General features: G+C 46.1%; 1 protein-coding gene across 2 annotated transcripts in view; it reads left to right on the plus strand.

Moving 5' to 3' along the window:
* Positions 1–3,305: 3,305 nt before the first annotated feature.
* LOC144179551 (uncharacterized) overlaps positions 3,306–27,826 on the plus strand; it is a 57,282-nt gene continuing 32,761 nt past the window's right edge. The window contains exons 1-4 of one of the 2 annotated variants that reach the window (XM_077707943.1): positions 3,306–3,504; positions 7,446–7,626; positions 21,292–21,398; positions 26,005–26,101. In XM_077707943.1, coding sequence (XP_077564069.1) covers positions 21,315–21,398; positions 26,005–26,101 — 181 coding nt within the window. In that variant the 5' untranslated portion in view covers positions 3,306–3,504; positions 7,446–7,626; positions 21,292–21,314. Of the gene's footprint in view, positions 3,505–6,539; positions 6,605–7,445; positions 7,627–21,291; positions 21,399–26,004; positions 26,102–27,826 lie in introns of those variants that run through there. The other variant, XM_077707942.1, reaches the window with a different exon arrangement.

A 27,826-nucleotide genomic window follows, 5' to 3' on the forward strand; every position in this document is an offset into this window, starting at 1 on the left:
GTACAAAAAGTTCCTACATGGCACAGTATGTTGGCGTGCTCATTTGCAATCTCTGGCTGTTATAAGCATCCCGTACTGAGTACATTATATCATTGTCTGATGAATTCATAAGCAACTCATCCGTGTCAGCAATATACCGCTGATTCCACCTTCACACAATTGTGCTGATGCACTGTTGGTGCAGCAGACGGTCGACGAGGCCACTTTGCCAATGTCGTTTCTGATGCTTGTTGGGATTGCACCCTGGCACTCCGTCGCCTCTCTCGGTGCGCGACGGGACAACCAAAAATTGCCCCAAAGCGGTGCACCCCGGTTTTTAGTGGACAGATGATGCACATTGGTGCGGTTTGTCGAGGGTAAAAAGATGCACCAGTGCACCCAGGTGAGCACCGGTGTGGTTTATCGAGGATGCTATAAAAAACGAAAACTTAGAAATTTCCAAGCAATAGTTGCATGCAGAGTGCATTAGGCACAGTAACACTAATGTAAGATTATGTACACAGAAGTACACAGAAGATACATTCTAGAGATGCGACTGGATTAAATTCAGGGGAACACATGCACACATGTAGCTATTTACAAGCAATCCGCTTGCAGCTGTCCGCTGACAATTACAGCAACACCCCAAAAGAAGACGTACCCAATAACCACATTAAAAAAGATGTAGGGGACTTGCACATTGCAGTTTAATACCAAGCACTTGCTGCGAATAGCCGATGAGGCTACTGTTGAAGGTAACTAACAAATGCAGCTGCTCAGTTTCCTTAACTTTTGCTCATGGAAAAAAAAATGCTCTACTTGTCGATTCTGCCTTGCACGTACAGTCCACTCACATTATTTAGAACTTGAGGGAACCTGGAGAGCATGTTTGAATGACAAGAAGTTCTGATTTATATGACTCCAGGCAAGAAGACAATGCACGTTATGGTTGGGCATGGATGTGAATCACATTTTTAAACACTTTTACACTTCAACTACACAAAATAGACGGAGCAGAGATGAAAAGTTTGCAACTAGTTTATTGGTATAGTCTACTGCTGATCCAAAACCAGCAAGCAGGTGCCGGTATGACATGACTGGTCATTTTCAACCTATGAAGTGACGTCAAAAATGAATTTTTTAAAAATGGCCAAACTCTGAATACGGTCTCCTCTGAATACTAATTATGGTTCAGACAGTTGATTTACACTGAGCTTTTCCTTGATTTGTAATGTGTGTTTACCACCCGCAAATCATTTCTTTTTGAATACTAAGTTTTACTACTCTCATAATGATAAATGGACCGAAATTTTTATCTGGTGGTGCGAAAGCAGCAGATATTTTCCAATTTGCACGAGTGAAAAGTATGAATCATCTGAATGACTGAGTTCAAATTTTGTAGCCTTTCAATACATTGAATGAGTAGAAGCAGGCTAAAAATGAAAATTTTGAATTTTTTAAATAAATAAGACTACAAATTATAAGTTTTTACTGTCAGGCATCTTGAAAAAGTTGCCAGCTAAAACTTGTTCTCCTGTAGTAACAACTTCCTTCTAACATCTAAGAACTTTTCTAGGAAATTCTGCGCTACAGGTGTCCACAACCTAGATGCATAAAAAGCTTGTCCCCACCTTTGAAGAAGCAGCAGATAGGTGTTTGCGAGGCACGTTTCCAGTTTTGTGAAGCAAATGGAGTGCCTGCACTACATCCACATACCTGTGTTGCACCCTGCAATTAAGAGCAACACGTATGGTAGCCCGTACCTTTAATGTTTTGTCCCAAACACAAAAGAAATGCTTCACATTTTTACTCTGTCTTGCACGATCTTGAATGTGTTGACATGGAAGATTTCAAGAATGCCATAATAAAGTTCATTACCCGGAAAGTTTGTATGATATAAATCCAGTACGAACAATCACGTGGAGTAGGCAGGTATTAATAGCAAGTAAAATGTTCAATCAGACTGCTGTTTCGATCGTTCAAAAAATCTGCCGTGCTCTATGTTGCGTTTTCTTATTCCTGACATCATGTATTCTACAGTATCTATATATTTCTTGCGGTATGCATTGCATGGTGCGTGCTACATGGTACAGTGGCTTCATCGGTATGTTGTGTGATGCTATACAATACACATTACATAACTTTTCAACTATGTAGGACATTGTTACGTTTGTCGTAACATATATTCAGCAGGTGGGTTCTCCAAACAAGGACATAATTCTTGTTCAAACCTTCAGGACATTCCGTTAAGCAATAAAATTGTAAGTTTTCATCATTCTGATCCATTTTTCCACTCTGGCTCTCTGGCTTCTCGTGTTCGCCGTGCACTCACAGGCCAGTAGTCCCCACAGGCGCTTGACTGGCAACCAGACTTCGTGTGATGTGGATACGATGGAGTAAACGCTGAAGCTGAGTGATTGTGATATGCAACAACTTTGTTTAAAACACGGAGCAAGAACAAGACAGGAGGGGAAACGCCGCTTCCTAGCGCGGCCAGACAACGTGACAAGCGCTTGGCGATTAATTGTGCGGCCACCGCGTTCGACACTTCACTGCGCAGCCCAGTAATGAATTGTGGCAGCTATCAGTTCGTCCATCAGGGTGCCGCAGCTACGGCTTCAGTTTTGAAGTCTGCTTTTCATTGTGGCAATATCTGGTCGCTCGCCTACGCTTGCCCAGTTCCCCTCTTCCTAGTAATTAGGTTTAATCGTGGCTATCGTAAACAACTGTTTTGGCTGTTGCACGAAAAATTACAAGTGACGACAGCGGTCACTGGTTGTGAGTGTAACAAAAAATAATTGACCAACTTTTAATCTCACGATGAAAAACAACAAAGAAGCAGTGTAGACAAAAGGAAATATCGTTAAGACAGTTGTTTCAGACCCAAACGTGACACACTCGCGCGCGGCGAGGAGAGGGGCCTCCCCAACAGCTCGCTACCGGCTTGGTTTGCTCGGGTCTGATCGGTGTTGGAAACTTTAGGCTTAGCATCGTTGTGGATATTTGATCGCTGCTATCTCTGCAACTGTGAATTACAATCCATAGCACAATTTTTCACCACACTAACAGCCACTTTCTCGCATGTGGAAGTTCTTTTCCGCGATCAGATTGATATCGAAGAGCGACGACAAGCTGTTGCTGCCGTGGTCTCGGCCGGTTCGAACCGCTTGCAGTGCCGTGCGGGCAGGCGGGCTGGGCGGGCCGGCGTACTTGCAGGCACGGCCGACGTGCGCGCCGACCGTTCCCGAGTGGTGAAAACGCTTTACGATTGCCTGCTTCATCCATTGTTTTGGCGGACGACGCGCCGAATTTACAATTTTAGCACGGCTTTTGTCGTAGTTGATCGGGTGGATGATGGATCGGAAAACGAGCCGCAATTGACGGGCAGTCAATAGCAAAGCAGCAGCGACGCAAAGCAGCAGCAGTCAACAGCAGCAGCGACGCAAAGAACGCAAGCACCTCTTGGGGGCAGCTGTGGGGCGCCGGTTATTTGAGGGCCTTCGTCTCCTGGGCTCCGAACGCCAGGTGAGTTTTTTTTTTTTCGCCTCCGCCGATGCGTGCCGCCACTTGCGTCCCAACTGACTTGTGCGATTTCGAACACTGCGGCTGCGGAAACTGCGGTTAGCGTGACCGAACTGAGGTGGACAAGCTCAGTTTGCGCTAACCATGGTTAGCGGGGTAACCGCAGTTTCGTCTGTCGTGCAACGTAGCAAACTGCGGTTTTGTGTAACCGCGGTTTGCATAACTGTGGTTAAACAGTGCCCGTGTAACTAGGGTCATCGCTCGTATGGCGGCGGACGCGCTCTCATTTGATTGCAGCGAATAATTTTAGTTATAGCAATATCAAATGTATGGATAGGGGTACAACCGTACGAAGTGCCTCAAACACCGGTGTCTCGATCGTAATCACGCACCTACGCACGCGTTAATATGGCAAGCGGTTGCTGTTTCTGCGACAGCAAAAAGGGCAGAGTTGAAAATTTTGGTCAGTTAGGCGCCTTGATTTTGTAATAACGAATTTTTTTAAAGTTAGCGCAGCTAGGCCAGGGTATCCCGGCCTAGAGGAAACCATCCACCAGGCGGTTGCCCAGACATCAGCACCTAAGGCTCGCATAAATAAAGTTTATTCCTCTTCCTCTGCACGCAATTCCTCTGCACGCAAAGATTTTCTTTGCTTCACCGCACAGCACGCGCGCGCACACTGCAGTGGCAGCACCGCTTGGGTCCAGCGTACCGCCCGCCAGCGACACGTCAATTGCAGCACGAACGCGCTGTTCACAAGTGAGGTTCGAGCGCCTGCAGCACATTTCAGCACATTTACGCCACTCCGGCGCGCGTGACGCTGCTTGACAGCGGTGCTGAAACGCTGATAAGCAGCACAAGCGGCTTTCAGCGGGGCCAGCAGCGCAAACCATCGCTTTCAGCGGATTTCAGCACAAAAATGGCGCTAAAATACACTGCCTTTTCGGATAGGGAAGTTACTCCTGTCGAAGCAATATTATTGCGTGTTTGCCAAAGGAGACATACATAATCTTACGATTTGAAATTTGGGGAGTCGATACGAAACAAAACCCAGCACTCATTTTCGTTTCCCCGTATTCGCCGTTACATCGGCCAATATATGCCGACAGCGTCGCGCTGCTCGTGTGGGTGCTCCGCTGGGGCGGGGAGGAGGGGGGAGCGGGCGAATGTGAACGATGAGAGCACGGCTCGTGCCTGTTTCACGCCGTATGTGCGCATGAAAGACGCATACCAGTGGTAACACCATGCCATGTAACACCCCTGAGGGTTTTTTTTAAGGAAATAAAATCAAGGGATGTGAGGTGTGGCGTAGTTCGGTTTCTGAGCGTTCAGTCTATTGCATAGCGACGGCAATAAGCTTTCACTACTAAGCCGAAAAAGCGGCGACCCATTGGGAATCACTGAACGGCCGAAATAGCGACAATGAACCTGTACGCCATGGTTAGTAGCAAGCTCAATCTTTCCCGATTATGACCTTTAACAATGAACAAACACCGACATAGGGACAAATCAGGAAACCCCGATCTCGGCAATTAAGTGGAAGACAGAAGTTTGTGGCTTTCATTGGTAACACAACGCATAATTCCATTTGTACGATGTCCTGCAACGGTAGCTCTTCATTGCTCCCACATTTTTTACGTGAGATAGAAATATTCTTTCTTTTTAATTCGGAAGGCTACGCTTAGAAGTGCTACTATAGAAACACTGCTTTCACTCCGTTTCACGCTCAGGCGGTAAGCACGGCACGATGTTTTGTGGAACTAAACTACGTGTTATACACCAACGGCCGTTCCTAGATTATTGCGTTCCTAGATTAACTCCGCAAGCAGAGATAGCAATGCCATTGCTTGCTGCCAGAGAAGTGCACATATTAGTTTTTCTTTTTTTTATCATGCGCAGCACGCGCCTTGCGTGGTGCACACTAGGAGCGGATCGTCCCTCCTCCACCATGGGCCGACTGTGTTCGACCCATGTATTCGGGATAGGCGGCTACTAGGCCTGAGCCATCCAACCCGAATTTCTATTTGTATACCATAACTGTGGATTGCAGTGCGGCACCCATGTGCTGAATACGCCGGCATGTCTCTCACGATTCACAAACTGCCTCAAAGTCTATCCCACACCACGGGTCCCGGGATCGACTGTTAGTGCTTTCCTACGGCCGGGCGTGCAACGTAAGAGCACGGTAGGTCAAAGTTCGGGAAGGACAAGTAGTGAAGGGAAGTTCGCGTACGTGGTGTCGGGCGCCCATCAATAAAATACGCCCTCTGTGCGCCAGAAGCAGCGCGTATGTGCCGCGGGAGCCCTGGCTTCAACAGGCTCTCTTGATTTCCTTGAAACGCCAGCGCGCAAATAAATGCTACGAGTGTTGGTGTTAACATATCGACGCTAGGCCAGCTAGAGAAGAGTTAGATCAAATGTTTTATTAAAAATAGATGGGGCTACAAGCGATTGAGTAACCGTAACTGCTTAGGAGAAATTATATTTCGAAGCACCCTGAACAGCTTTGTCTGACCGCAGGACATTTAAAACACACTAACTGTCGGGTGACAGTATTTACATGTCACTGTGCTGGATTTCTATCCACGAATCGGCTGGTGTACCGGGACTTCGCTGCGTTTCCTGTAATAACTCCCCGCTTTCCAAACCGAGCACCTCACTTTATCCCGTGTGGTATTTGACAGGCTCATTAGCTATGTTAAGGCCCGAGTTCACCGTACGCCTCATGTCACTCAATCGGATACAGGAAGCATTTATTCATCAAGCACGCCTGCAATAAAATCAATTGTCGCGCTGAAGAAAGCGCCGGGATACGTGCTGGGAATGAATCCGTGTGGTTCGAGCAGGAAGAGGTGGTTATCTCTGAAGTTTTTTTCTAGAGCGGACGTAGCATCATGTATAAAAGTGTGACTCACAGCGCACGAACCGCAGAATTCGAAAAAAAAAACGAAAGAAGAGGTTTGGGCCGCACAGCATCACCGGATCTGCGGAATCCTGTTGAGCAGCTGCAGTTTTCCAGAATATTTTTTGTTGGGGTTTATCGTGAAAGCTCTCATAAATACGGACAGGCCAGTGGGAAAAGCTAGGAAAGATTTAGCGACACGTGAGTGACAATGCGTTCTGTGCTGTGTATGGCGAGAGATTCGTCAGGAGACAGGGTTTGGAAGAGTTATGTTGGTGGTTTAAACAGATATGTGAACAAGCAATGCTTTTAATGCCACTCTAATACCAGTTTATACGTTACAATTTGCTAACTTTTAGTAAAAGTAATGTAAGAGTTATACGTAGCCATGCCTAGTATCTTTTTTCTGCGGGTGTATTTTCTGGCGTGACAAACGGGCTGCTTTTTTGCCTAATTCCGGAAAGAAACATCCAGCCCAGCACTCCTGGCTTTCCTGTTCAATGGTTCCCTTGATACGTCCCTAGGTGCTTTACTGCCGTTTTCTTCTGAGCTGAGCTTCGGCCTGTTGCCCGTAAACATCTGACTTTGTCGATAAAGCAGTGTCAGTACCAGGTGACGCCCGGATAGGCCAGCATATTGAGGCGCTTAGTGCATTTTGAGTACACTTAAAAGCGCGTAATTTGCTCCCAAGTGTAGACGTGGCGGTCAGGAATTGTTTGGGATAATCCCTTAAATTCCTTCGCAGACATTTGTCAGCGTTATGGATATCAGCAAAAAGCTGTTTGATATAAGCAGGGTCATCTGACGAAATCAGTTATTTCCGAAATAAGCGTTTTATAACCTCCTACAGAACACTGAAAAAAAAAAGCGATGGACTCAATCCCGTCTCACCGTAGCCTCCCCAAGGCTCAAGAATCAAACTTTTCTCTATGCCACGGTGCTGGTGTCGTAGTTAACTTAGGAGTATACAATTAGAAATACACACAGAAAGATTCTCTTCTATGAGAGTAAATTATGTTTGTTCTGACGTCGTTTCTTGCAGTGTCACCCCCTTTCCCAAGGGACCAGTCTCAGCACCGCTTGCCGAGTTCTCAAACCAATCTTGGGCGTTCTACCGCTGTCACCGATCTGTGGCCCGTCACCGGAAAAGTGATATCAGCGCTGATCTTTTTCTAACGTCACGAAGAAATCCAATACTCACCTGGGGAAACTGCGAACTTCAGGTTCGTTTCTCGGTTTTTAAAGCGAAACTCTCTATGCCTCTCTGATTGCATTCGATGTCGCGCCAGAACGCGCTGCAGAAAAGCCACAATGGGTTTCACAAAGCGATGATGATGATAAGGAAAGGCTCATCAGGCGCCTCAAGAAAAAAAAAACATTCACGGAGTTTGGAACCGAACCTTGGTTCTTGTGTTATACAGCCGACGTCTATCCCGTTGCGCCATTCTTACACGGTAAAATAAGTTTAGATTTCAAATTTTGTCTCAGGTTGCATGGGAGCAAGCCTGGCTCTTACCATTTTTCTCTTAAGAAAGGCGCTTTGATATTTATGTTTTATTTCATGTATTTATCTTGTTTTAGTCCTCCGGTAATATGCCTAACACTCCTCTATTCCATACCAATATTTGGATAAGACTATTGCAGTGCATCATGAACGTCGTAAGCTACATTTACCACATGCAAAGTGGTTCCCACTTGTATTAAGTCGTTCAGGTGAAGTTAACATTTTTTTAGCTCTCCGCTACCGTGTTCCATCCAAAAGCTTTGAAAAACGATCACTGAAAAATCTATTTTTGGAAAAACAAAACTGACGGAGCTTCCATGTGAAGATGTCGAATTAACTGTGCATAACTATGCCGAGTTAATAACCGAAAACAATACGTCCAAGGAGCAAATATTTTGGGTCACCTGACGCAGCCCTGTAAAAAAATCAAGTAGGATTTATTTCTGAGATAGCGCAGGGGGACTATTCAGCTGTGTGTGATGTCCTTTCTTTCGTTGTTTTACAAATGTGCAATTTGGAGATGGTAGAATTGGGTGTTCTTTCGAAAATCCATAAGCATGTTGAAATGGCGCTTTATAAACGTTATCCGAGAATCTCTTTTGTTCTAAAAAATACAAAGCACTGTTCATTTACCTAAAAAGCCAAAAACGGACGAAACGAGTAACATGTCCAAATAAACTGTAACTGGTAGTCAGGATTGCCGTGCTCGCGCCGTATTTAAATGGTTTGTGTTTGCTCTAAATTTTGTAAGTTTAGTCCTGAGCACCGCCGCTTAAGGCCATGCGCTGTTGGTGGGCACGTACAAATAAAGATGATGATGATTACGATGATGATCATGATCATGAACCTGATATCCGCATAAAATCTAGACAGCTAGCCACCATCACGATGCATAAACTTCAGGCCACTTTATTGTGCCATTACGACTGATATAAGTGGAAATAGCTGTGGGCTGGGAAAATAGATTCTTTAGTTTGCACCTTGGTCTGGAATTCCTAACTTTCTTTTCAAACATGCACCCTTTAAATTAACTTTGACGTGTGACCTTGTTGTTTCAACCTTAAAATGTTTCCAGTTGAGTGATGTTAGGGGAAGATTTCTAGGCGTACTCAAAGCCATTTATTTCTACAATAAACCGCCCCAATTTTAGGTCGAGTGTAGTAAATGCCGAGATGTGCAATGAAAATAGGCAGATGTTTTTCGCATTTGTTTTCATAGAAATGTGCTACAGGCAGCGTATACTGTGGAAGAAAAAAAGTTCGCCGGATTGAACACTAACCGTTAACCCAAGCCAATTTTTGTGTTGGACGCGCTGATAGCCGTTTTATTTAAAACATATATACGCATGACACCCAACAGGTCGAACGTTCATGTGTTCGTGCAAGGAAGAAAGTATTGCCGAACACACAACAAAATACCTACATTTTCCGATTTCCCCTTAACGTGGTCATTAAATACTGAGACGTGCTAGGTGTTAGTTACAACCTGTTCGTAAATAGGTTGGACCGAAAGCAGCAACAAGGAATTTCAAGTAGTTTCTAAGGGGAAGTCGAGGGGAAGTCTAAGTTTCTAAGGGGAAGTTGAGCGGCGGCGCTGTAGTTAAACCGCCACTCCATTATACTCGGTTCTCTTCTTTACTTTTTTTGTTTTCCTAAGTTAATATAGCCAGCAGTCCAACAGCACCGGACGCTCGTTGAACCCAGCGTCGTTTACTCTGTTCCGCCCGGCGATCGCGACACTGAAAATCTGTATTGATCAGAATAGATGAAACGTGTTTCCTCTGAAACTATTCAGACACGGTAAAGGCGATAAAGGTGATACTCTGCGCAAACACCACGCCCTAGGGCACCGTAAGCCGAAACCCAGCTGTGTATAAGTTAACATCCTCCCCGTAGTGTCGTCTTCTGAGCTTCCCTGTGCTGCCAGCAAGCTCCCCGTGTGATCGTGCCGCCCCGACATTTCGCATGACCGGAGGCCCCGGGTGGTGCCGAACAGCGCAGTTTCTTACCTCCGCGGCATTTTTTAACTCTATTACCTTTACTGGCAGCCCTCGCACTCAGACAGAACGACAGGCGCGATGTTGCGATGCCGGAAACCCCGCTCTATTGGACTAAAAGACATTCAAATCCCCAAATAACTTTGAGGTATGTGGCACCAAGTCTCTACTTTGGCCAATTATGGGCAAGTATTCAGAACTTTTTTGCGTGCAAAGCAGCATGGCTGGGCGAAAAATAACCCCACAAACAGTCTGAAGTACTGAGCTGTATGCGACCTCTGTCACAAAAAAGAAAGGATATGTAAGCGGCAGGAACTTCGGGACTTAGATCAGCCCAACCACCTGTGAAAGGGAAAAGTGATGTTTGTTTGTTTTTCGAGATGCATCATTACCAACTCGCCCAACTCTCAACCCTTTTAAAGAATGATAAAGGCAACGCCTTGGGATTCGACTTGAGATTCTTCGATTAGCCGCCGAACTAGGGAGAATGGTATCTTAACCTAAATTAAATTAAATAACTGAAGTTGGGCTGAACAGTTAGGAGTGGAGAATTGATCATGTTGTATTGACCAAGTAAGGAAATGGCTACCGACGACAGGACTAGCAAGGAAAGACCGATAACACGGTGTATGAAGTAGAGAATAAAATTTGGTACCAAGAAAACAATCGCAAGGTGCCGAACAGCAGCAGCTGGAAGTCAGCTAGAGAGTGTGCCATCTCTCAGTGATGACAAATACGGTGAAGAAGAAGAAGAAGAAGAAGAAGATGATGATGATGATGATGACAACGATGGGGGTGGTGGTGATGAGGAAGAAAATGGTGATTATGTTTGAAGAGAGTCAACGTGCTGTCCTGCGAAAAATATTTCAATTGTCTTTTGTATAGCCCACGCGGGGATACCAGCTAAGCGTAAACTGACCGACACTTCATTCTCGGTTGACAGAATATGAGTTTCTACAATACGACCTGTCAATACACAGTGAATAAGGCGATACAAGTCAGGCGATTATGCGTTAAGCCGACGTCGCTAGCGTACGGGCAGTGAATTCTCGAACGTGGACATGGAAACTGCGCCGGTGGAGATAGTCCAAAGGAGGTGGGCGTAACGGCGAGAGGCGCGCCCTCCCGCGTGCCTTGGTTATACAAGACCATTCTGCCTGGTCGTTGTCATAAAGAAGTGCGTTTCCTTCTTCGCTTCTGCTAGTGTAGTCGACCTGAGGCTAGAGGACTTGCCAGCCACCCTTGGTACGTTTGCGTGTTGACTACGTGAGTGAGAGACGGGGCATGTCGGCTTCAATTCGCTTCGTCGATACGTGAACAGAGCAAGCCACATAAGATCAGAGAACGAAAAAACGCAGTCACCTTCTCACCGCAGCCGGCGGGCGCGTCTCACGCTCTCTCGATGTGTCCCATGACTCCGGTCATCGCATGTACGCTTTATAAATTGAAGCGTTGATTGTTTCATTTTGGTGTTTAACGTGCCTGCGCTACACAGGCGATGAGGCACGCAGTATTAGAGTGCTCCGGATTAATTTTCACCCACTGGAGTTTTTTAACGGGAGCCGAAATCTCTAAAAAGACGGGCGTTGTCGCCTTTCGCCTCCTTCAGAAAGGCGAACGCCACGGCCGGGAATCGAACCCGCGTCCTTGGGCTCAGCAGCACAACGCCATAGCCACTGAGTAAATTGGAGCGTGCAGCGAGTTAAGGATCTGTAGGATCAAATAGAATGAATGTGACAAAATTCCAATACGGCGGGACAACCAAAGCAGCAGCTGGCCGCCAATGCCGTTGCTACAACGAGCAAACGTGATGTTTGAAATATTTAGTACGCTAAGCACGGTCTGCCCGGTGCAGCACGGGTGTGCAGCAAATGCTACAGTTTGTACTTCTCCTAGCCACCTTCTTCTCCCGCGTTCTTATAAGGGAGCATGAAGTCAGCCTTCGGTTCATGATTTCTTTCACCTTTTTATTCGTAAAGAAAGGACACATAGCACACGTCCGGAAGAAATCTGAGGCCGAGGTTTCAGGGCGTACGTACAGGTATACAACCACGTACACATCGCATTTTTCGCATAAAATGTCTCACCATTGCTGTCTACAAAAACAATGCTTGCATCCTTGAGGCAGAAGGTTGCGCCCTAGTTTAACACCGTGTTCGCCTACTGCGAGCGAGGCCTCCTGTCATATTTGTAACTTCATTATGAGGCCAGAAAAGACGGACTATGTTGCGCCAGATACACAGATGCCGCGTATGAAACGTTTAAGTGGGTCACTTCCCCCAACACTAGCTCAGTCGACAAATGAACGTCACACGACAGACAGCAACACACTGGCTCTCCCGGTTAGTATGGTTGCTTGGTTCGGCTCTACGTCGAACTTCGTATGCATAGCGTTTTCGGGACAACTTTAAGCTACTAAACAGGAACGCAGAAAAATATCTCAGTCCAAAACGAAGAAACAAACCACCATGCTGCAAATAGACTTAGATTTTCCCTACTGATCGCAAAATAATTAATCCTTTCGCCATGTACCGTTTCCTTCACGTGCAAGATACTTTAGCCGTTAAGTGTTTTATTTAAATTAACACGCTTGACTATAGAGACAGTATCTTCCCCTGCAGGCGCATCGTCCGCCTTTCTGTTTAACAGCGAAGCTGTTTAGCAAATAGTAATTTTTCGCGTCCGCAGCTCAAAATACCAAGAAATCGCCGAGCGCGCGCACGTGAGTTCGTTCCTCGCGGCAACCGCCTGGCAGTTAAGAATGGATGACTTTATTACAGGAGGAGGCCAATAGGCCCTGGTGTGGGACACGGGGAAAAGGGGAGGGGAAGATTGTTCATATAAAGTCTGTACTGCACTGTGAGCGTTCACTTAGCACGATATGCACAGGTGAAGTTGTGACGAGGGCACTCTAATACGACCATGATTGGGGTATCCGAAAGGAGCCGTTCAGGAGCCACAAGGGGTGTGTTTGGGGGTACATCTAGAGAGAGGGTGAACGATCCGCCATCATACTACTTTATAGAGACCTGTTTTGAGACCGAATTCTGTAATTTTCTGTAAAATTTGTGGGTTGTTTCTGACGTGTTGCACATGTTCTTCAGAAGTCGTCGGGCGTACGTGCGTCGTAAGGAACTGGTCGCGGTCAGTCGAGTAAGCTGAACATGCCCAGATGAGGTGGAAAAGGTTCGGTGTATTGTTGCTGCCACAGTAGGGGCACCGAGGACTAGCAAGGTGCCTATGCGTTGTCCATTTGGAGATGACGTCCGGAGTGTAGGCCGAGTCAGCGTAGACTTTATTAGCGAAAATTTCTCCTGTTCTTGGCAGGGACTGCAGAGGAGCAAGAAAACCAGGTGGTGAGGCGTCGGAAAGCCGTTGCCGGCTGAGGTTCTTAACTCGACGGTATTTTTGCTGTCAGTCCATTTCGCATGCCTGTTGGGGCTCAGGTCTTCCTTGGATGGACACGGGAACCATGGGAGGATTGCGTAAACACTCCCGGGCAGCATTATGCGCCGAATGGTTTCCGTCCGCTCCATATGTCTGAGCAGAGTCCAGACCAGGAGTATCTTGAACCCTTCGTGAGTGAGGTCGCGAATTTTGTAAAGAATGTTGGTGGACGTAGAATTGGGCGAGAAGGACCTGTTCAGTTCCCGTAGAGCGACTTGGGAGTCAGTGATGACACGGAACTTGTTGGTGGTGATAAATGAGGTCGCACTTTGTATGGCCTGAATGGCGCCGAGGATTTCGAAAAGTTCGGCTTCATCAGTGAGACCGTATGTGTTTCTTATATTGCGAGAGCCATTAAGCTGGGGGATGTCAGGGCAGGTCCAGGCCACCGCTGCTGTTGTTCCGTTCATGGATGCGTCGGTAAAAATGTCTATTTCATCGGGAGCTTTGTCGTTGGCGAGAGTGCGGACATATTGTTCCCGTACGGCGCGGTTACGGCTAGAAATGGGTCGGCGCCTGAGGTGGCCCAGGGCGGGTCGCTCCCAGGGTGGAATAGCAGGTGGAAAAGCGTCAGCATTAAAAGTACTGTTTAATGTGTCCCACTTCAAAATAGATTGTCCTTGAGGCACGTGTTCAAGGTGCTTCTGAAAGCGGAGCGTCGTCTCCTCTACCAGGTTAGCGATGGGGGGAAGCGAAACTGATTCCGACAGTACGTCTGTTTTGGTATGGAGTGGAAGCCCCGAGATGGTACGGATTAGATGTCTGTTGAGGATGTGAAGCTGGTTTAAATGGCGGGGACGCAATTCATAAACGGGGAACCCGTACGTCAGTCGTCCGTGCGCAACGGCACGAGCAAGCATGAGACATGCATTCTGACGTGATCCGCCATATTTTCCAGAGATGCGAGTTATTAAGTGCAATGTGGAGCGCCAAGTTGTTCTTAAATGGCGAATCCACGCAGCAGGACTATTACAGCTGCTTATCTGCAACCCCAGGCGCTTAATAATGCCATTTTTAGAGGTAATTACCTTGTTGGCCACTTGAAGTTCGATGGTTTGATCCGGGTTCGTCGCGCGCTTGCCGTCCACGCTGAGGAATTCTGTCTTATTAGGAGATAATTGCAGATTGAATGTAGCGAGGGTGCGCTCCAAGCTGAACACAGCAGCTTGAAGCTCAATTTGCATACCTTCCTTGGAGTCATAGTCGGCAGCTTCTGTCCACACGACGATATCATCTGTATACATGGCGAAGCGTGCAGCAGAGTCTGTTTCGAGTGTGCAAGCAACGCGGTTCATAGCCACGTTGAATAGTAGAGGTCCAAGAATCGAGCCTTGAGGAACGCCTCTGTCAAGGTAGTAGGTTGTGGGCGTTGCGTCCCGCGGGTTGAGACGAATGGGTCGGTGCTCTAGAAAGCAACGAACCCATTTCTGCGCCTTTTTACTGGAGAAGGCAGCGGCCAATTCTCGGAGTATGCCCTCTTGGCTGACGTTGTCGAAAGCCTTGCGAATATCGAGAGCGACGATGTAGTCAGGAGTACTCTTGCGGGATGTTCGGTTCACTACTCGACGGAGAAGCCAAAGATAGTCGTGCGTTCCCAAATTAGGCCGGAAGCCAGTTAAGGCCGGGTGAAACCAACCAGTCGTCTCGAGATAATGTTGAAGCCTGTTATTGATCATTCGCTCTATTAATTTTCATAGGACAGGGGTTAATGCAATAGGCCTAAGGTTTTCGGGTTTACGGGAGTCTTTGCCCGGCTTGGGTATAGGATGAATAATCGACGTTTTGAGATGCTCAGAAACTTCTCCAGTGTCCCAGGACTGGTTTACGAGAGCCAAAAGTGCCTCTTGCCCATTAGGTGGTAGGTTACGGACATCCTGCCATATAATTCGGTCGTGACCTGGTGCTGACTTCGGCTTTCCCTGTGACATAGCGACTTGGAGCTCGCTCAAAGTGAATGGCGAGTCGAGGTCTCCAAGGGTCGTAAGAATCTCGATAACAGGCAGGGGACGAAGAGCCGCTTTGTCGGTAGTAGCATGAGGGAAAAAGGTCGTTATAAGAGTTTTTTCAACTTCAGGGTAGTCATAGTGCAAGCACATTTCCTGTACGATCTGCAGTCTTGCCTTTGCTCGACCGCTTAGACTTCGAAAAAGGCCCCATAGGCGCGAAAGACCTCTCTCCTGTCCAAGGCATTGACAAAGATTGTGCCAATTTTCAGACTGAAGAATTTTCTGGTATTCATTTATCTTCTTGTAGTGGCGTTTAAGTTTCATGAGATCGTTGTGGCGTTTTCCGTGTGTTCGATATTTTTTTGTGAGGCGTTCATCAGTACGCAGGAGTCTGTGCATGTGCGCATCCGGTAGATCGACTTCGACGGTACGAGTCACGGACTCTAGAGCCAAGCTGCGTGCTTCATTCAGGGTGGCGACAAACTAAGATAGGTCAGGTTGAGGAGCCGTATGAAATAGTGAACGGAATACATTTCAGTTGACGGCAGTATACGTATTCTTAGGGCGTAATTTTTTACCATTTAGGTGGATTAGAATCGGGAAGTGGTCGCTGCCCCACGTACACGTCAGGGCCTGCCATCGTTTTACTATGCCCGGTGTAGCGATGGTAAGATCCGGAGTGGTATCTTGTTGTGAGCTGTGAAGACCGACTCGAGTAGGAACGAAAGGTTCATTGCACAGTTGTAGGGGGCTAAATTCCAGCGTTTGTTGCAAAAGCTTTCCACGGAGATCACAATGGGAGTAACCCCATATAGTGCTTTTAGCATTAAAATCTCCACCAATAATAACCGGGCCGTTAAAATTTAGAGAAAATATATGCGAAATCCAATCATATGAGTCCTTTGTTCCTGAGTTGCATTGCGGCCGGTAGTAGACATACTACGAGCAGAGGTTTGCCACGTGGCGGTTCAATGCGAACGACGACGACTTGTCTGTTAGGATTACTTGCTGCATCCCATCGGTCCTGAACAGATTGGCAAGAATTATGTACCAACACGGCTGTCTGTCCAGGTGCATTGGGAGCTTTCGCCGGGTTTTTGGGGGTGTAAGTGATTTTAGGATCCATGTACGTTGTATAGTTGGGAATCCTACATGAGCCTCTACTCTCCTGGAGAAGTACGGCGAGTGGACAACTTGAAGATATCTGTGAGGTGAGTAGCGGTCCATTTTGAGTGAAACTACGACAATTCCATTGCATTATTAAACGGCTTGGGGGCATCGAGTGGGGAATCTATTGAGGCGCCTTATTTTTACATATCGTAGTATGCGGAGTGACTATTTGTGTGACTTTGTGCATTTCCTCCACGATCTTCTGTATGTCTTGTCTCAGAGTGGTAAATTGGCCCTGAAGATCCGCAATATTGTTGAAAGCCTTTTGCCATTCCTTGGGTGCTTCAAACTTTAGTTGCGCTTCTCGTTGCGCCACCACTTCTTGAGTAATGAAAGGCGTGGAGCTGAAGCCTGTCGATTGCGAAGCTACATCTGCTTTTTTGCGTGAAATGCGAGAACGGCTCTGTCGGGCAGATTTAGGTGCAGATTGGGAAGGGGAAACAGACTGACGACGTGTAGCCGCTCTTCGGAGGAATGCAAGCTCTTTACGCAATGCCTCGAGCTCCGAACGAAGCTCCTGAAGGTTTTGTTTTAGCTGCGAATTTTCCAGCACTATGGGATGGTCATTCGGTAGCGGCATTATGGGGTTATGGCCGGCTTTCTGGGTGGATCCTGTGACGGCGGTAGCCCAGGAGACACCACTAGTGACATGTCGATGCAAGGCTTTACTGCTGCGTTTGGGTTCTTGATCGTTTTGAGGGTCCGTTTTAGACACTTTGTCTTCCTGTTTGGGAAGGCGACTGGGACAGACTTTGCTAATCGCTAGGTGACCATCTGCTTGACATGTGACGCAAAAGGTCGTGGACTCGCACTCTCCTTCAGCAGCGTGGGTGCGACCGCATTCTTTGCACACGCTGGGTGACGGACAGTACTTGGACATGTGTCCCAGACTGTGGCAGTTAAAGCACACCAACCTTTTGGGGTGGTACTCAGCCACGCGTACCAGTTCCATGTAGTATTTCACTACTCTCGGCAAGGTAGTCGAGTTAAATGTAAGAATGGCTCTGTCCGATTTGCCGATCTTCTGGACACGAAGAACTTCAGCTTGTTCACATCGAATCCAGCTGTGGATTGCTTCATTACTTTCATTCGGGTGTACTCGGATGACACCTCGTATGGTGTTCTTGTTGGAGGGCATGAGTTCTATCGCTACTTCGATAGTTTCGATCTTCCCGTTCTGGCGGAATGAAAGGTGATCTATTTTGGCTAGCTTGTTTGCATGGCTTTCATCGTACAGCGTTATATGCGCGCTGTTTGCAGCATCGTCAAATGTTACGGCTGCCATTTCAGCTAGTTCGGGGCTGGGGGCTGTGAGTCCGATTGCGCTAGCGATAGCGTGTCGGGGGATGTTCCTAATTTTAATCTTGGCTAAAGGTCTCAGTTGTAATAGACGGCGGGATGGACTCACCCGATCAGTGCGTGTGGGCTGCCTTTTCTTGGCTAGGGGAACTCGTTGCCATCCCTCTTCGTCAGTAGTTCCGTCGTCCTCTTCAACTTCTTGCATTTTGTCTTCGGTGATGTCCTCTTCGTAGTTGTCCGTTTCAGAAACTTGTCGGGTAATGGGGGTCTGGTTGAGTTGGACCTCTTGCAAGATTGTTGCGCTGGCCATTGTAGACGCTGCGTCGTCTTTAAGTTGCGTCGATCAAAGCGCCAACTTAGATGTGCGGCTGCCCGCAGCTGCCGTGACAGCCACGCATGCAGCCTCTTCGCCGAAATCTGCAGTCCGAGTGGGGCGAGGCCGTGAGAGGCGGCGGAAGGTTAGGCCTAACCGCCGGCTGGGGTAGTCGGGCCTTGGTTTTGGGCGGCTGGAAGATCCAGTGGGCCGAATTTTCGGTTCAATGGTGTCAGCACACATTCACGAAAGCTATGGAACACTGCATTAGGGCCAACGTCGCAGCAAAAAACGCGAACACAAGCGAAAAACTCAGGAGCATCAACGAAGCGCGACCGCTTGCAGAAACTGATGATGATGATCTTCGCAGTTAAGAAAACCAAGAAAATGCCGAGTGCACATGTGTGCGTGTCTCGCGGCGACCGTCGAGCGTCTCCAGCGCACGTTTGTCAAGCCAAGCATACCCACTTGAGGAGATTGGCCAAGATTGGCCAAAAAAAAACTCCAGAGTTCTACTCCCTCCTTACACGTCACTCGCTGGGAATTAGAAAGACACGTCATAGTGTACGCCCCTCCAGGGTGGTGCCCGATTATTATCATTTCCGGAAAAAAAAATAAACAAAGCTCACGCTCATAGCAGCAGTGATGGATTAAATGTCGTCGCGGCTGCGGAGAAGCCAATCGGCTGAAATCGTGGTCTCAAACATTCGTGAAAGTCGTGAACGTTCCGTACACCTTCGCTGCCTTCACGTATAACGCGTTAGTGTGAGCTTCCCTTGTTTGTTTTCATCCGGCGAATAAAATACGCTTGACAAAGTAATGTTACGCGCATAACCACTGATGAGCGCACCATGGTATACATCCTATTCAAACAAGTAACTAAAACAGTAGAAAAAAATGGCTCAGCGGCTGTCGCCTATGCGCTGTAGAATTGCCTCGGAGACCCTGGCGATACAGTTAATGAATAACTTATAGTGCAGCATGTTGCCTCGACGGCCTATTCTTTTTTACGTTAGGTACACTCAGGTAAATGTTTTCGCCGTAATGTCATTGATCCGGACGCTGGACACTGTCATCGCACGACATTCGCGTCTCTACAGAATGAGAAGCTTACAGAGAGGCAGGAAAACGTTTTAACAAACCCAAGCCATTGAAAAGCCACAAATACTCCAGCCAGAGGAGGGCAGAAAAGTTCATGAATTGGGAAAGCGGTTTGCACAGTGTACTAAACAGACCGCTGTGATTCGGAAGAACGTTAGGAACTGCAGCCATGACTTTATGCATACAACAATCATGTAGTGTATCGTTCAAACACACACGTTATCAAACTTCCATGAACTCTACGTAGGTTATTGAGTAGTTGCAGTATTTACTACAAAGATGTAGTTTTGTTTATGCCATTGAGGAATTCATCATGTTTCACTACACGGTCTTCGTGGCGGCTGCGTATTTGTTTGGGGACGAGAACGTCCTACTGTGACTCCAAACAGTTATTTTGATTGAAAAGGCAGTATTTTTAAATCTTTCATTTCTGGGGAAGTAAACCGTCAACCTACAACATCAGACAGTGCAGGCAAATAGCAAGAGTGGTTTACAGGGTAAGGCAAATATTTCTACTGCTCCTTTACAAAACCAATAAGCTGTAGCGGTGATATCTGAACCTAAGCAAGTTGCACCATTGTATTCCATCCACAGAATATAACCGTCTATTTAGCACGTTTTGGTTTCGATTTTCCTTTCCGAGTCTCTGGAGTTCATGATTCTGCGCATGATATGGTTCAGTATGAGGCGGCATGCGAGTTAAACTTCTTACATTTGGATATCCAACTGAACAGCACTGTTAAATTTCTGTTCTGGTGAATTTGAGCTGCTCGGGTTTTGAATGCAATCTGCAAGGTTTTAAGCGAACGTTAGCTCTGTACTTGCGCTTCAGTGCGTAGTGGTAAAATTCGATAGAAAAGCAAACTTTTATTAGATAGTACGCCCCTCTGTTCGTTGCTCACTATCATTCTATAATTTGCCGATGACTTCACTGTCCAGGACTTGCAATATCAGCTCGAATTTGTGTAATTAGCATACATTATGAAGTCAGGAGCGTATTACTGGTACAGCACTAGTTAATTGCCGTTTATTAAAAAGAATAAGCATACAGTAGTCTTATCATAAGCGGCGCTCCCGAAAAATTCCGCCAGCGCTTCACACTTCCTTAATCGCGACTGGAGTGTTTTTTTTGCCTTTTTTGCCTTTGTTCAGGGGACCTTATTCGGGCATCATAATGGCCTTTGATTTTCAACATGCCGCAGTGTTTGTCATAATGTCTGTGCATGCGCTAAATACCGATAAACACTGTTTTCAGATATGAAAGTATTCGTTTTGTATTGGCGAATATGATTATGAATGTGGCAATCTATAAGCATGTGCCTTCCACTGCGTTGTAATCTTGCCCTGCAAAAATAACCCTTCATAGAAAAATTTAACGATAATGATTATGATTGTTAAAATTCATGTGGCAGCAAATAAAAGCACACCAAGCAGTGCAATTGGTACCGAGTGGTGTGGTGGTGGGCATTGCAAATAATAAACAGTCATTTAAAAAAATTTCAGCTACAGTCCACACCTGTTGAAGAGTGCACACCAAAATCTTTCCAAATTACAACCTGTATACTCCGCGAATAGTACTCTGTAAACGACAGTGTCCTATCTCCGTTTATTAGCGGCACAATTTCTCTAACAGAATTTCTGAAGGCGACAAGTTGAGTTCAGGCAAATATTCACGTATATTCCGTCTAACTTGTGACCGCCCTCGTAAATTAGTTTTTGTGCCAGCTGCTAGCAGGATTTCCACCCAGGGGTTTGAAAGATTTCTGAGCGTTGACAATTAGACAAACATTGCCTTCACTGTGCACCAAAGGAGCGATATCATTAGTTACCTCGCTAGCTGCAATGCAGCAATACGAGACCAGGCACCGATCAGCCAGCCATAATGTGCCAAGTAGTGCAAGGTTAACATTTTTTTCTGTTTGGAGCAGCGTTTACTTCCAATGCTTCAAATAATATAGAAATCTTACATCTTACTTAAAAAACAGTGAAAAGTTTTGCTTTCAAGTGCTAGAAATGTCCATTGCTATCGGGTGTTTGGCTAAACATCCAAAAGCAGCAAGCTCAGTAAAAATATGAACGTTACCTTTAACTTGCGGCGCGTTTCTTTTCCAGTTCCGTTAAAGGAGCACGCAGAAATGGGCGTCTACCAAAATGAATGTGCCTTCGTGCATGAGCAAGGCAGCGTTCGGGATGTCGCAACGAAGGTAGTGGAAACACAGGTATGTGCTTCGAGTGAATTTTGTTTTAGCAGAGTCGCGGAGTGAAAGTATACTAGCAGTCCTTGTGAAATTATAAGTGGGGGCATTCAGCGCAAAGAAATGTCGATCAGGGCAAATCCAACAATCTATGCCGATTTATTATTTGTTTCAGTATCAGTTTCAGTTTATTGTAACCGATAACAATGATACATTGCATGGGGATTGATATTACAGGAAGAGGTCCCGAAGTGCGGCACTGCGGTATGACCTCTTGTAAATGAACAGTATTACAATATACGGTTCAGGCAATCACAACGATCGCCTTTTCTAGCTCCAGGCAGTTGAATAGCTGCGCAAGCCCTGATGACCGTCGTGCGGGCCAGGTATCATAATTCACACTGATAAGAAAAGATCGTGTCAGTTTGTACCGGCGTCTCAAAGTGTTAATGGTACCCCACCATACTATGACAACAGCCCAGCTGCCACTCTGAAGGGCAAAGGCAGCCGGTGCCAACTTCAAATTTGAATGCGCGTGAAACTGTATTCACTACCGTGGAGGCAAACATTGTCACACTCGCCCACTTAAACACGAATGAGCTGTGGATGCAGTTAAACGCTACCTCTGTCTCAATCAGCGGCAAAACTGACTGTCTTCTCGGTCCCCAGGAGGCCACGGCGGCGTCACAGACCTTAGCGGCACGCCCCTAAAATAAATCTCCAGTGGGAAGGAGTGGCGAGATACAAAAACAATATTCTGTGTAAGAATCATTCCCTGCACTTTGGGCTCATGTGGTTATTAAAATGACGTTGTAAGAAGCTTGCGGAGGCTAGTGGGAAAAACTGCGGACGCCCCCGCTATAGGAAAGAATGGCGTACCAGCATTTTCTCCGCTCGTAAGACCGATGATAGCGCTCGCTTCCCATTCAAGCCAATTTTCTTTAATGCACTTTACTGCTTCTCATCTTCCCGTGGCTAAATTAGCGTTCTTCACTTAAACCACACGGAATTCTTCTTTGAAACTCGCGGCAGTATTTCAATGTTCTGTCGGCCTTGTCAGTGTCAGCCAGGCGCGTAAATGAAATTTCTAGTATCATTTTTGTTGCTGCAGAAGCTAGCTTGCGAGGTCCCAACGTGGTTTTGTCCTCATTACTTGGTTTTCCTTTTGTGTGGTATACTGCCCTGCGCGAAACATTGAGCCATAAAACAAAACTGCTTAAGACTGCGAAGAGTGTCCCACCGGTGCTTCCGAAAGCATTTAGAGCATTGTGCCTTCAACTTGGTTTAAGGTACGTTTTCTTTCCGTAAACCACGGAGACGTGCATCACGCAAGTACAATTTAAAAAAATCTGTATTCTTGCACTCTGTGGAGAAGAAGGACCAGCGAAGCTGTCGTGCGTGATGTTGGAGTTGTCTTAGTGGCTAATTGTCACGCAATTTGTTTCTGGGTAGTTTCGGTAAGAAAAACGGCGACAGCCTTTTTCAGTAACCGCAATGTCTCAGTATATGACCGCGAATCGACAGCTTATGCTCGCCTGTCCCTTTTCCTTAAAATCTGCTTCCACCCAACACTTCCCAGCGATTTCGTTCAGCCTCCATTAGCCATTTTTCTACACAGGGATTATCCCAACAAAGTTAAGCGCCAATTATGTCACTCGTCCTCATTTGCACACTCATTCCTGCCCGACACCATGACTGACTTGAACGATTTACCCTGACATATAGCAACTCAAACTGAAATAACTAAATTTTAAGAGTTGCCTCGCCAATTGTGATGCTTGAATTGTATTATTCCTTGAAATGTATTATTGTGCACCCACCGCTCTTCTTTTTTTTTGCCCTTCATCACTTTTCTGTATTTAACTGCTTTAACTAGTTCCGTAAAGTAATTTCCCTGTCATGTGTAAGTGCCTTCTTGCGCAAGCGCATTCAGTTTATTTGTTCAAATTATTTTTCCTAAAACACATTGCATTCATGCCATATTTTGTAGTACCGAAGTTTTCGTTCTTCTTTTACATCTTCTCTTCGTTTTTTATTGAACCGAAGTTTTCTTTTTTCGTTCTTCTCTATCTTTTTTTCTTTTTTTCTAATACTGCTTTCAACGTGTGTATTTTTAGTGTGTGTATGCCCACCCATATGTAATACCCTCTATTGTGGGCCTTTAGGGCTAATATGAATAAATGAAATACATAAATTCAGCAAACCTGTGACGCTTCCAACTTCGTTCTGAACTAATTATGACAAGCAGTTGAAGCTCTCCGCAATGCTAGAGTTGTCGTCTTAGCGGTAAAGTGCCATATAATCTCTTTCTGTATATTTTAGACAGCCAAGTGTTACAGTCCTTTTCGGTAATCATACTCCCTCCGTAGAAACCAGCTTCAATGCGCCACAGGCAACGTGGGAAAGCCTGGTTCCGCAAATCGCGCTTACACAAATATTTTTGAAATCCTCTTCACTTATAAACAAAAGTGTATTGCTCAGAAGACACTATTTCAGGAGGATTAAACGATGACAAATACAAAATGACGGCATGAGGGCCTATTTTAGTTTTATGAGTTTTTTTCTATAGTAAGAACACTTTTCTGCGTGAAAAAAAACCCTATTCCATAGAGCGTGACCTAATATCATCAGAGGCTGTCGTCAGGGCAAATCTAAACATCCCCGTTGTTAAAAGACATTTCTCGAGGGCCCGAAACAAATGCACGCCACCGGCATAACGCTGGGATGAGCCCTTCCGTTTATTAAACCGAATCAGGCTGACTCAACGCCCACCCAGAAGAGGTATCCGCAATTTTCGAAACGTGATTTCCGCGCCTCCAGTGGAGTGTAACGTCTAAATATCTAATCCTTGAATTTGACGGGTGAGCTCGTCTAGTTTATAACGCATAATAACGCATAAACGGCGAAGTCAACCGCATTCAAAGGAAGACGCATCGATAGCCCTCCACAGATTATATAGGAAGACGCATCGATAGCCCTCCACAGATAGCCCTCCATCGATAGCCCTCCCTCCACAGAACTGTGGTTTAATTCTATGACTGCCCGCGGTGGCTCAGTAACTAAGACCTCGTGCTGCCGAGCCCGAAGACGTGGGTTCAATCCCGGCTGCGCTTGCCACCTCCTTTTAAAAGAAGGCGAAAGGCGAAAACGCGGGTGCGTCGACATTTCGGAGCGCGTTAAACGTACCAAAATCGCCAACATTAAGCCGGAGCCCTCCACTACGGTGAACTTCATAGCAGGGGTGCGGGTTCAGAACGTTAAGCACCAAAAATTTGAAATTTACTATCGAGTTGAAGCTTATCTACTCAGGATTCAGTGCCTCGAACGGGAATACATGACGTCCCGTTTAACGACATCGGCCAGGTACCCGAGTTCCGGTGAGGTCGTGGCGTTTCGGCCAATAACCCAGCGACGTCATAACGGAAGCGTCAGTTACAAAATAAATGGCTCCGCATTATCGGTTTTCTCTGCACGCGCATCCTCTTCCGGCACGTGGTGAGGTATGCAGCAGCTAATCGCCGTCCGCGCCGCTCTTCTTATGCATCCGGCAGGTGTACGCGCTGGCTCAGGCGGAAGTAACCAAGTGCGTAAAGGAAACCTGGCACGTGCTTGTTCCTAACGCGCAGCGGACGCGTGTCAATCACTGCACACTAGCTCCGAATAATGCGGGTGTTCTTTGCGCCGTAGTTAACATTTATCCTTCTTATCCCAACATATAATGATCGTAAAATGTTGGCCTTTCAAAGGATATCGCCTTGTGACATCATCACTGCGATTCTCACAACTCAGCCTAATAAGATGGAAGCTTCGGAGAGTTGGTATCCACTGCTGTTGGGTTTGTTTAAAGTGACGCTTTGTGTCGTATGGTCATTTCTCTGCCTTCGTCGTTTTTCCCACGTTAACGTACAATGGTTGACACTTCAACTTGATTGATGATATTTCCATGAACATTGTATGGGTGCCGTGTTGAAATAAAATATGATCTCCCGAAAGCACATTTTCTACCGTGCCATAGCTTTCCCGCCAGAAATCGTGAGAGTTTTAATGTTAATGGTTCATTAAAGGGGCCTTGAACGCATAATACAATTTGAAAGAATTAACTTTCGGAAGTCGCTCGGAACGTTCGGAAGTCGCTCAGCCACGAAAAATGTTTTTTGTGCGAGAAATGCAAAAAATATTTACAAATGTTCACATTTGTGCTACCGGGACGTAATATGCTAAGGAGTGACGTAATATAAGCCAGCACTAAAAATATATTTATCGGTGGGCTTACAGCGCCCTAGCATTCAGGGGTCGTGCAAGGGTAACTACAATAGAGCAGACATGTTTCTTGTCCGCGGCTTGGTTTCGGCGGCCACCGACCGCACGATGAAGATTCTGTGATATCATTGAGAAAACGCCAGAAAGTTGGTGGGGTGTCACCACCGCACCATGCATATACTTCATTTATTATCTCTATTATTTTTTAGAAGTTCGAAATATGATTGGAAGGACAAAGGAGTGTCAAGCTTGTATTTTGTCTTTATTGCCTTTTCAGAGATAAGCATGATAAGCAGCTAGGTAAACTTGTTGTGGGTTGCCAGATGCTCGTTACGAAAAGATCTACTAAACTGTTATTCATTTACAACAGGAAGAAGATAATGCCTTCTTCATCTGTGACCTGCGCGAGTTGAAAAACAGAGTCGACCTCTGGAGGCAGGAGTTACCACATGTGGTTCCGTATTTCGGTGAGTTAGCTCCGCACGCATTACGTGAACACCACAAACGCACCAACGATGCGGCCACAGGCTTAAAATTGATGCCATTTTAGCATAATTAGTGCTGGTTCAAACGGCTAATCGGGGCAAAACCATTTCTTTAACGCCTTGTAGACGTCGGCAGCCAACGTAGACTGGTGATCGTTTTGGTATTTCGATTTACAATTTTATCTAACTCAACTTGCAATCCACAAGGAGGTATAGGCTTTGCTTTTAACAAAATAGTCACAGTTTGTAGCCCACTCGAGGTGTATTAAATTAGGAAAGCTGCTTTCTCTCTGTGAAATATTCAGGCATTGGAATAAAATAAAAGTACCTCAAATAATCGAAAATATAAAACCGCCAGAATTTCTTCTCTGCCGTCCTCATTTTCTGATGTGTACAGCTCTCCTACGGGATAAAAAAGTGGCAATAGTCGTTATGGCGCTCAAGCATCTACAAAAAATTAAGATGCTCCCAACCACATGTCCCAAACATTACAAGCCGATAGGTGGTTTCTATACAATTTCGCTGGACTTTAACATGCTGTCACATTTTCTTTCCTGATTTGCTATATAACATTTAGAATAGGAAAGGCGCTGTTATTCTGACACTATATCGTGTTTTCTCCGCTGCGTAACCCCTACAGAAGATACTTTCGGTACACTAGAAACAATATTTATAGATTGATATGTCTTTTTTCATTTTGTTAGAATTCGCTGAATCTGCGGCACCGTACAAGCAGTGGTTGTCAGTCCAGCGATGTAAGATTAGATTGCTCGTGTGTCTCTCTTGTCTTTGAATACAGCCTTCATCAACACGTGCCAACTTCCCTAACCTGTCAATGTTCCCGCCATCCTAGAAGCTGACCTCCGATTTTTTTTCTATATAAAACGGAAACCTAACAGCGGCCTTCTCGGTGCATTTACACCTTCACATTTTGTGGTAATTACAAGAACCCATTGCACCCTCACGCAGCACCAGAAATGTGCACCAACGTCAAACATGCCCGTGGCTGACGAGAACCTCCCAAAACCAGTGGCAGGCACTGAGGAGCCCCCGCTACCAAGTGTTCACCGGAAATCAGTGGGCGCACGTAGGAATCTTTCTCCCCAGACAGGCTGAAATCACGCCAAACCTTCCTCGCTTTTACTTCATTTATCAGGCTGTAGTGAGCCTTTGTTAGCCGACGTGGTGTAGCACGTAGGTGGAGGCGTTTCATATAAAAAACAGCAGATGCATTAGCAAACCCTCTATCACCCTTGCCTATAGGGAGGTCGACTTTCTAGCCAGGGCAGTGTGATTGTGCAAGCACACGTGCGGTTCGTGTTTTCTTTCTTTTGTTTTTTGCTATCAGTATGCACAAAGTGAATGCGCTATATGTTAATCTTCGTAAGTGTACATATGTCCTTTCCGGTGGATTTAAAATTCAGTTGCTAGTTAGCGCGTGTCCCGTCTCCCTTCTTTTTATAGATCTTCGTCTTTGCGCTGATTTTTCCATCAGGAACAAATACCAACTAGCCCAATTGATAGTCCTTCTGCACGTAGGTAAACTCACACCCGTTGAGCACGCAACCGATCCTCCCGGCTTCAAGCTACGTCTTGACAGCCACTGACTAAACATGAAACAAATTATCATGGAAGATTTCTCAAAGAATTTTGGGTAATCATTTAGGCACCGGGATTTTTTTATCATAGCGGACCTTTCCCATTTCT

This window comes from Haemaphysalis longicornis, unplaced genomic scaffold (assembly GCF_048455015.1).
Source record: "Haemaphysalis longicornis isolate Haplotype H1 unplaced genomic scaffold, Haemaphysalis longicornis Haplotype H1 scaffold_4, whole genome shotgun sequence".
NCBI classification, from domain to species: Eukaryota; Metazoa; Arthropoda; class Arachnida; order Ixodida; family Ixodidae; genus Haemaphysalis; species Haemaphysalis longicornis.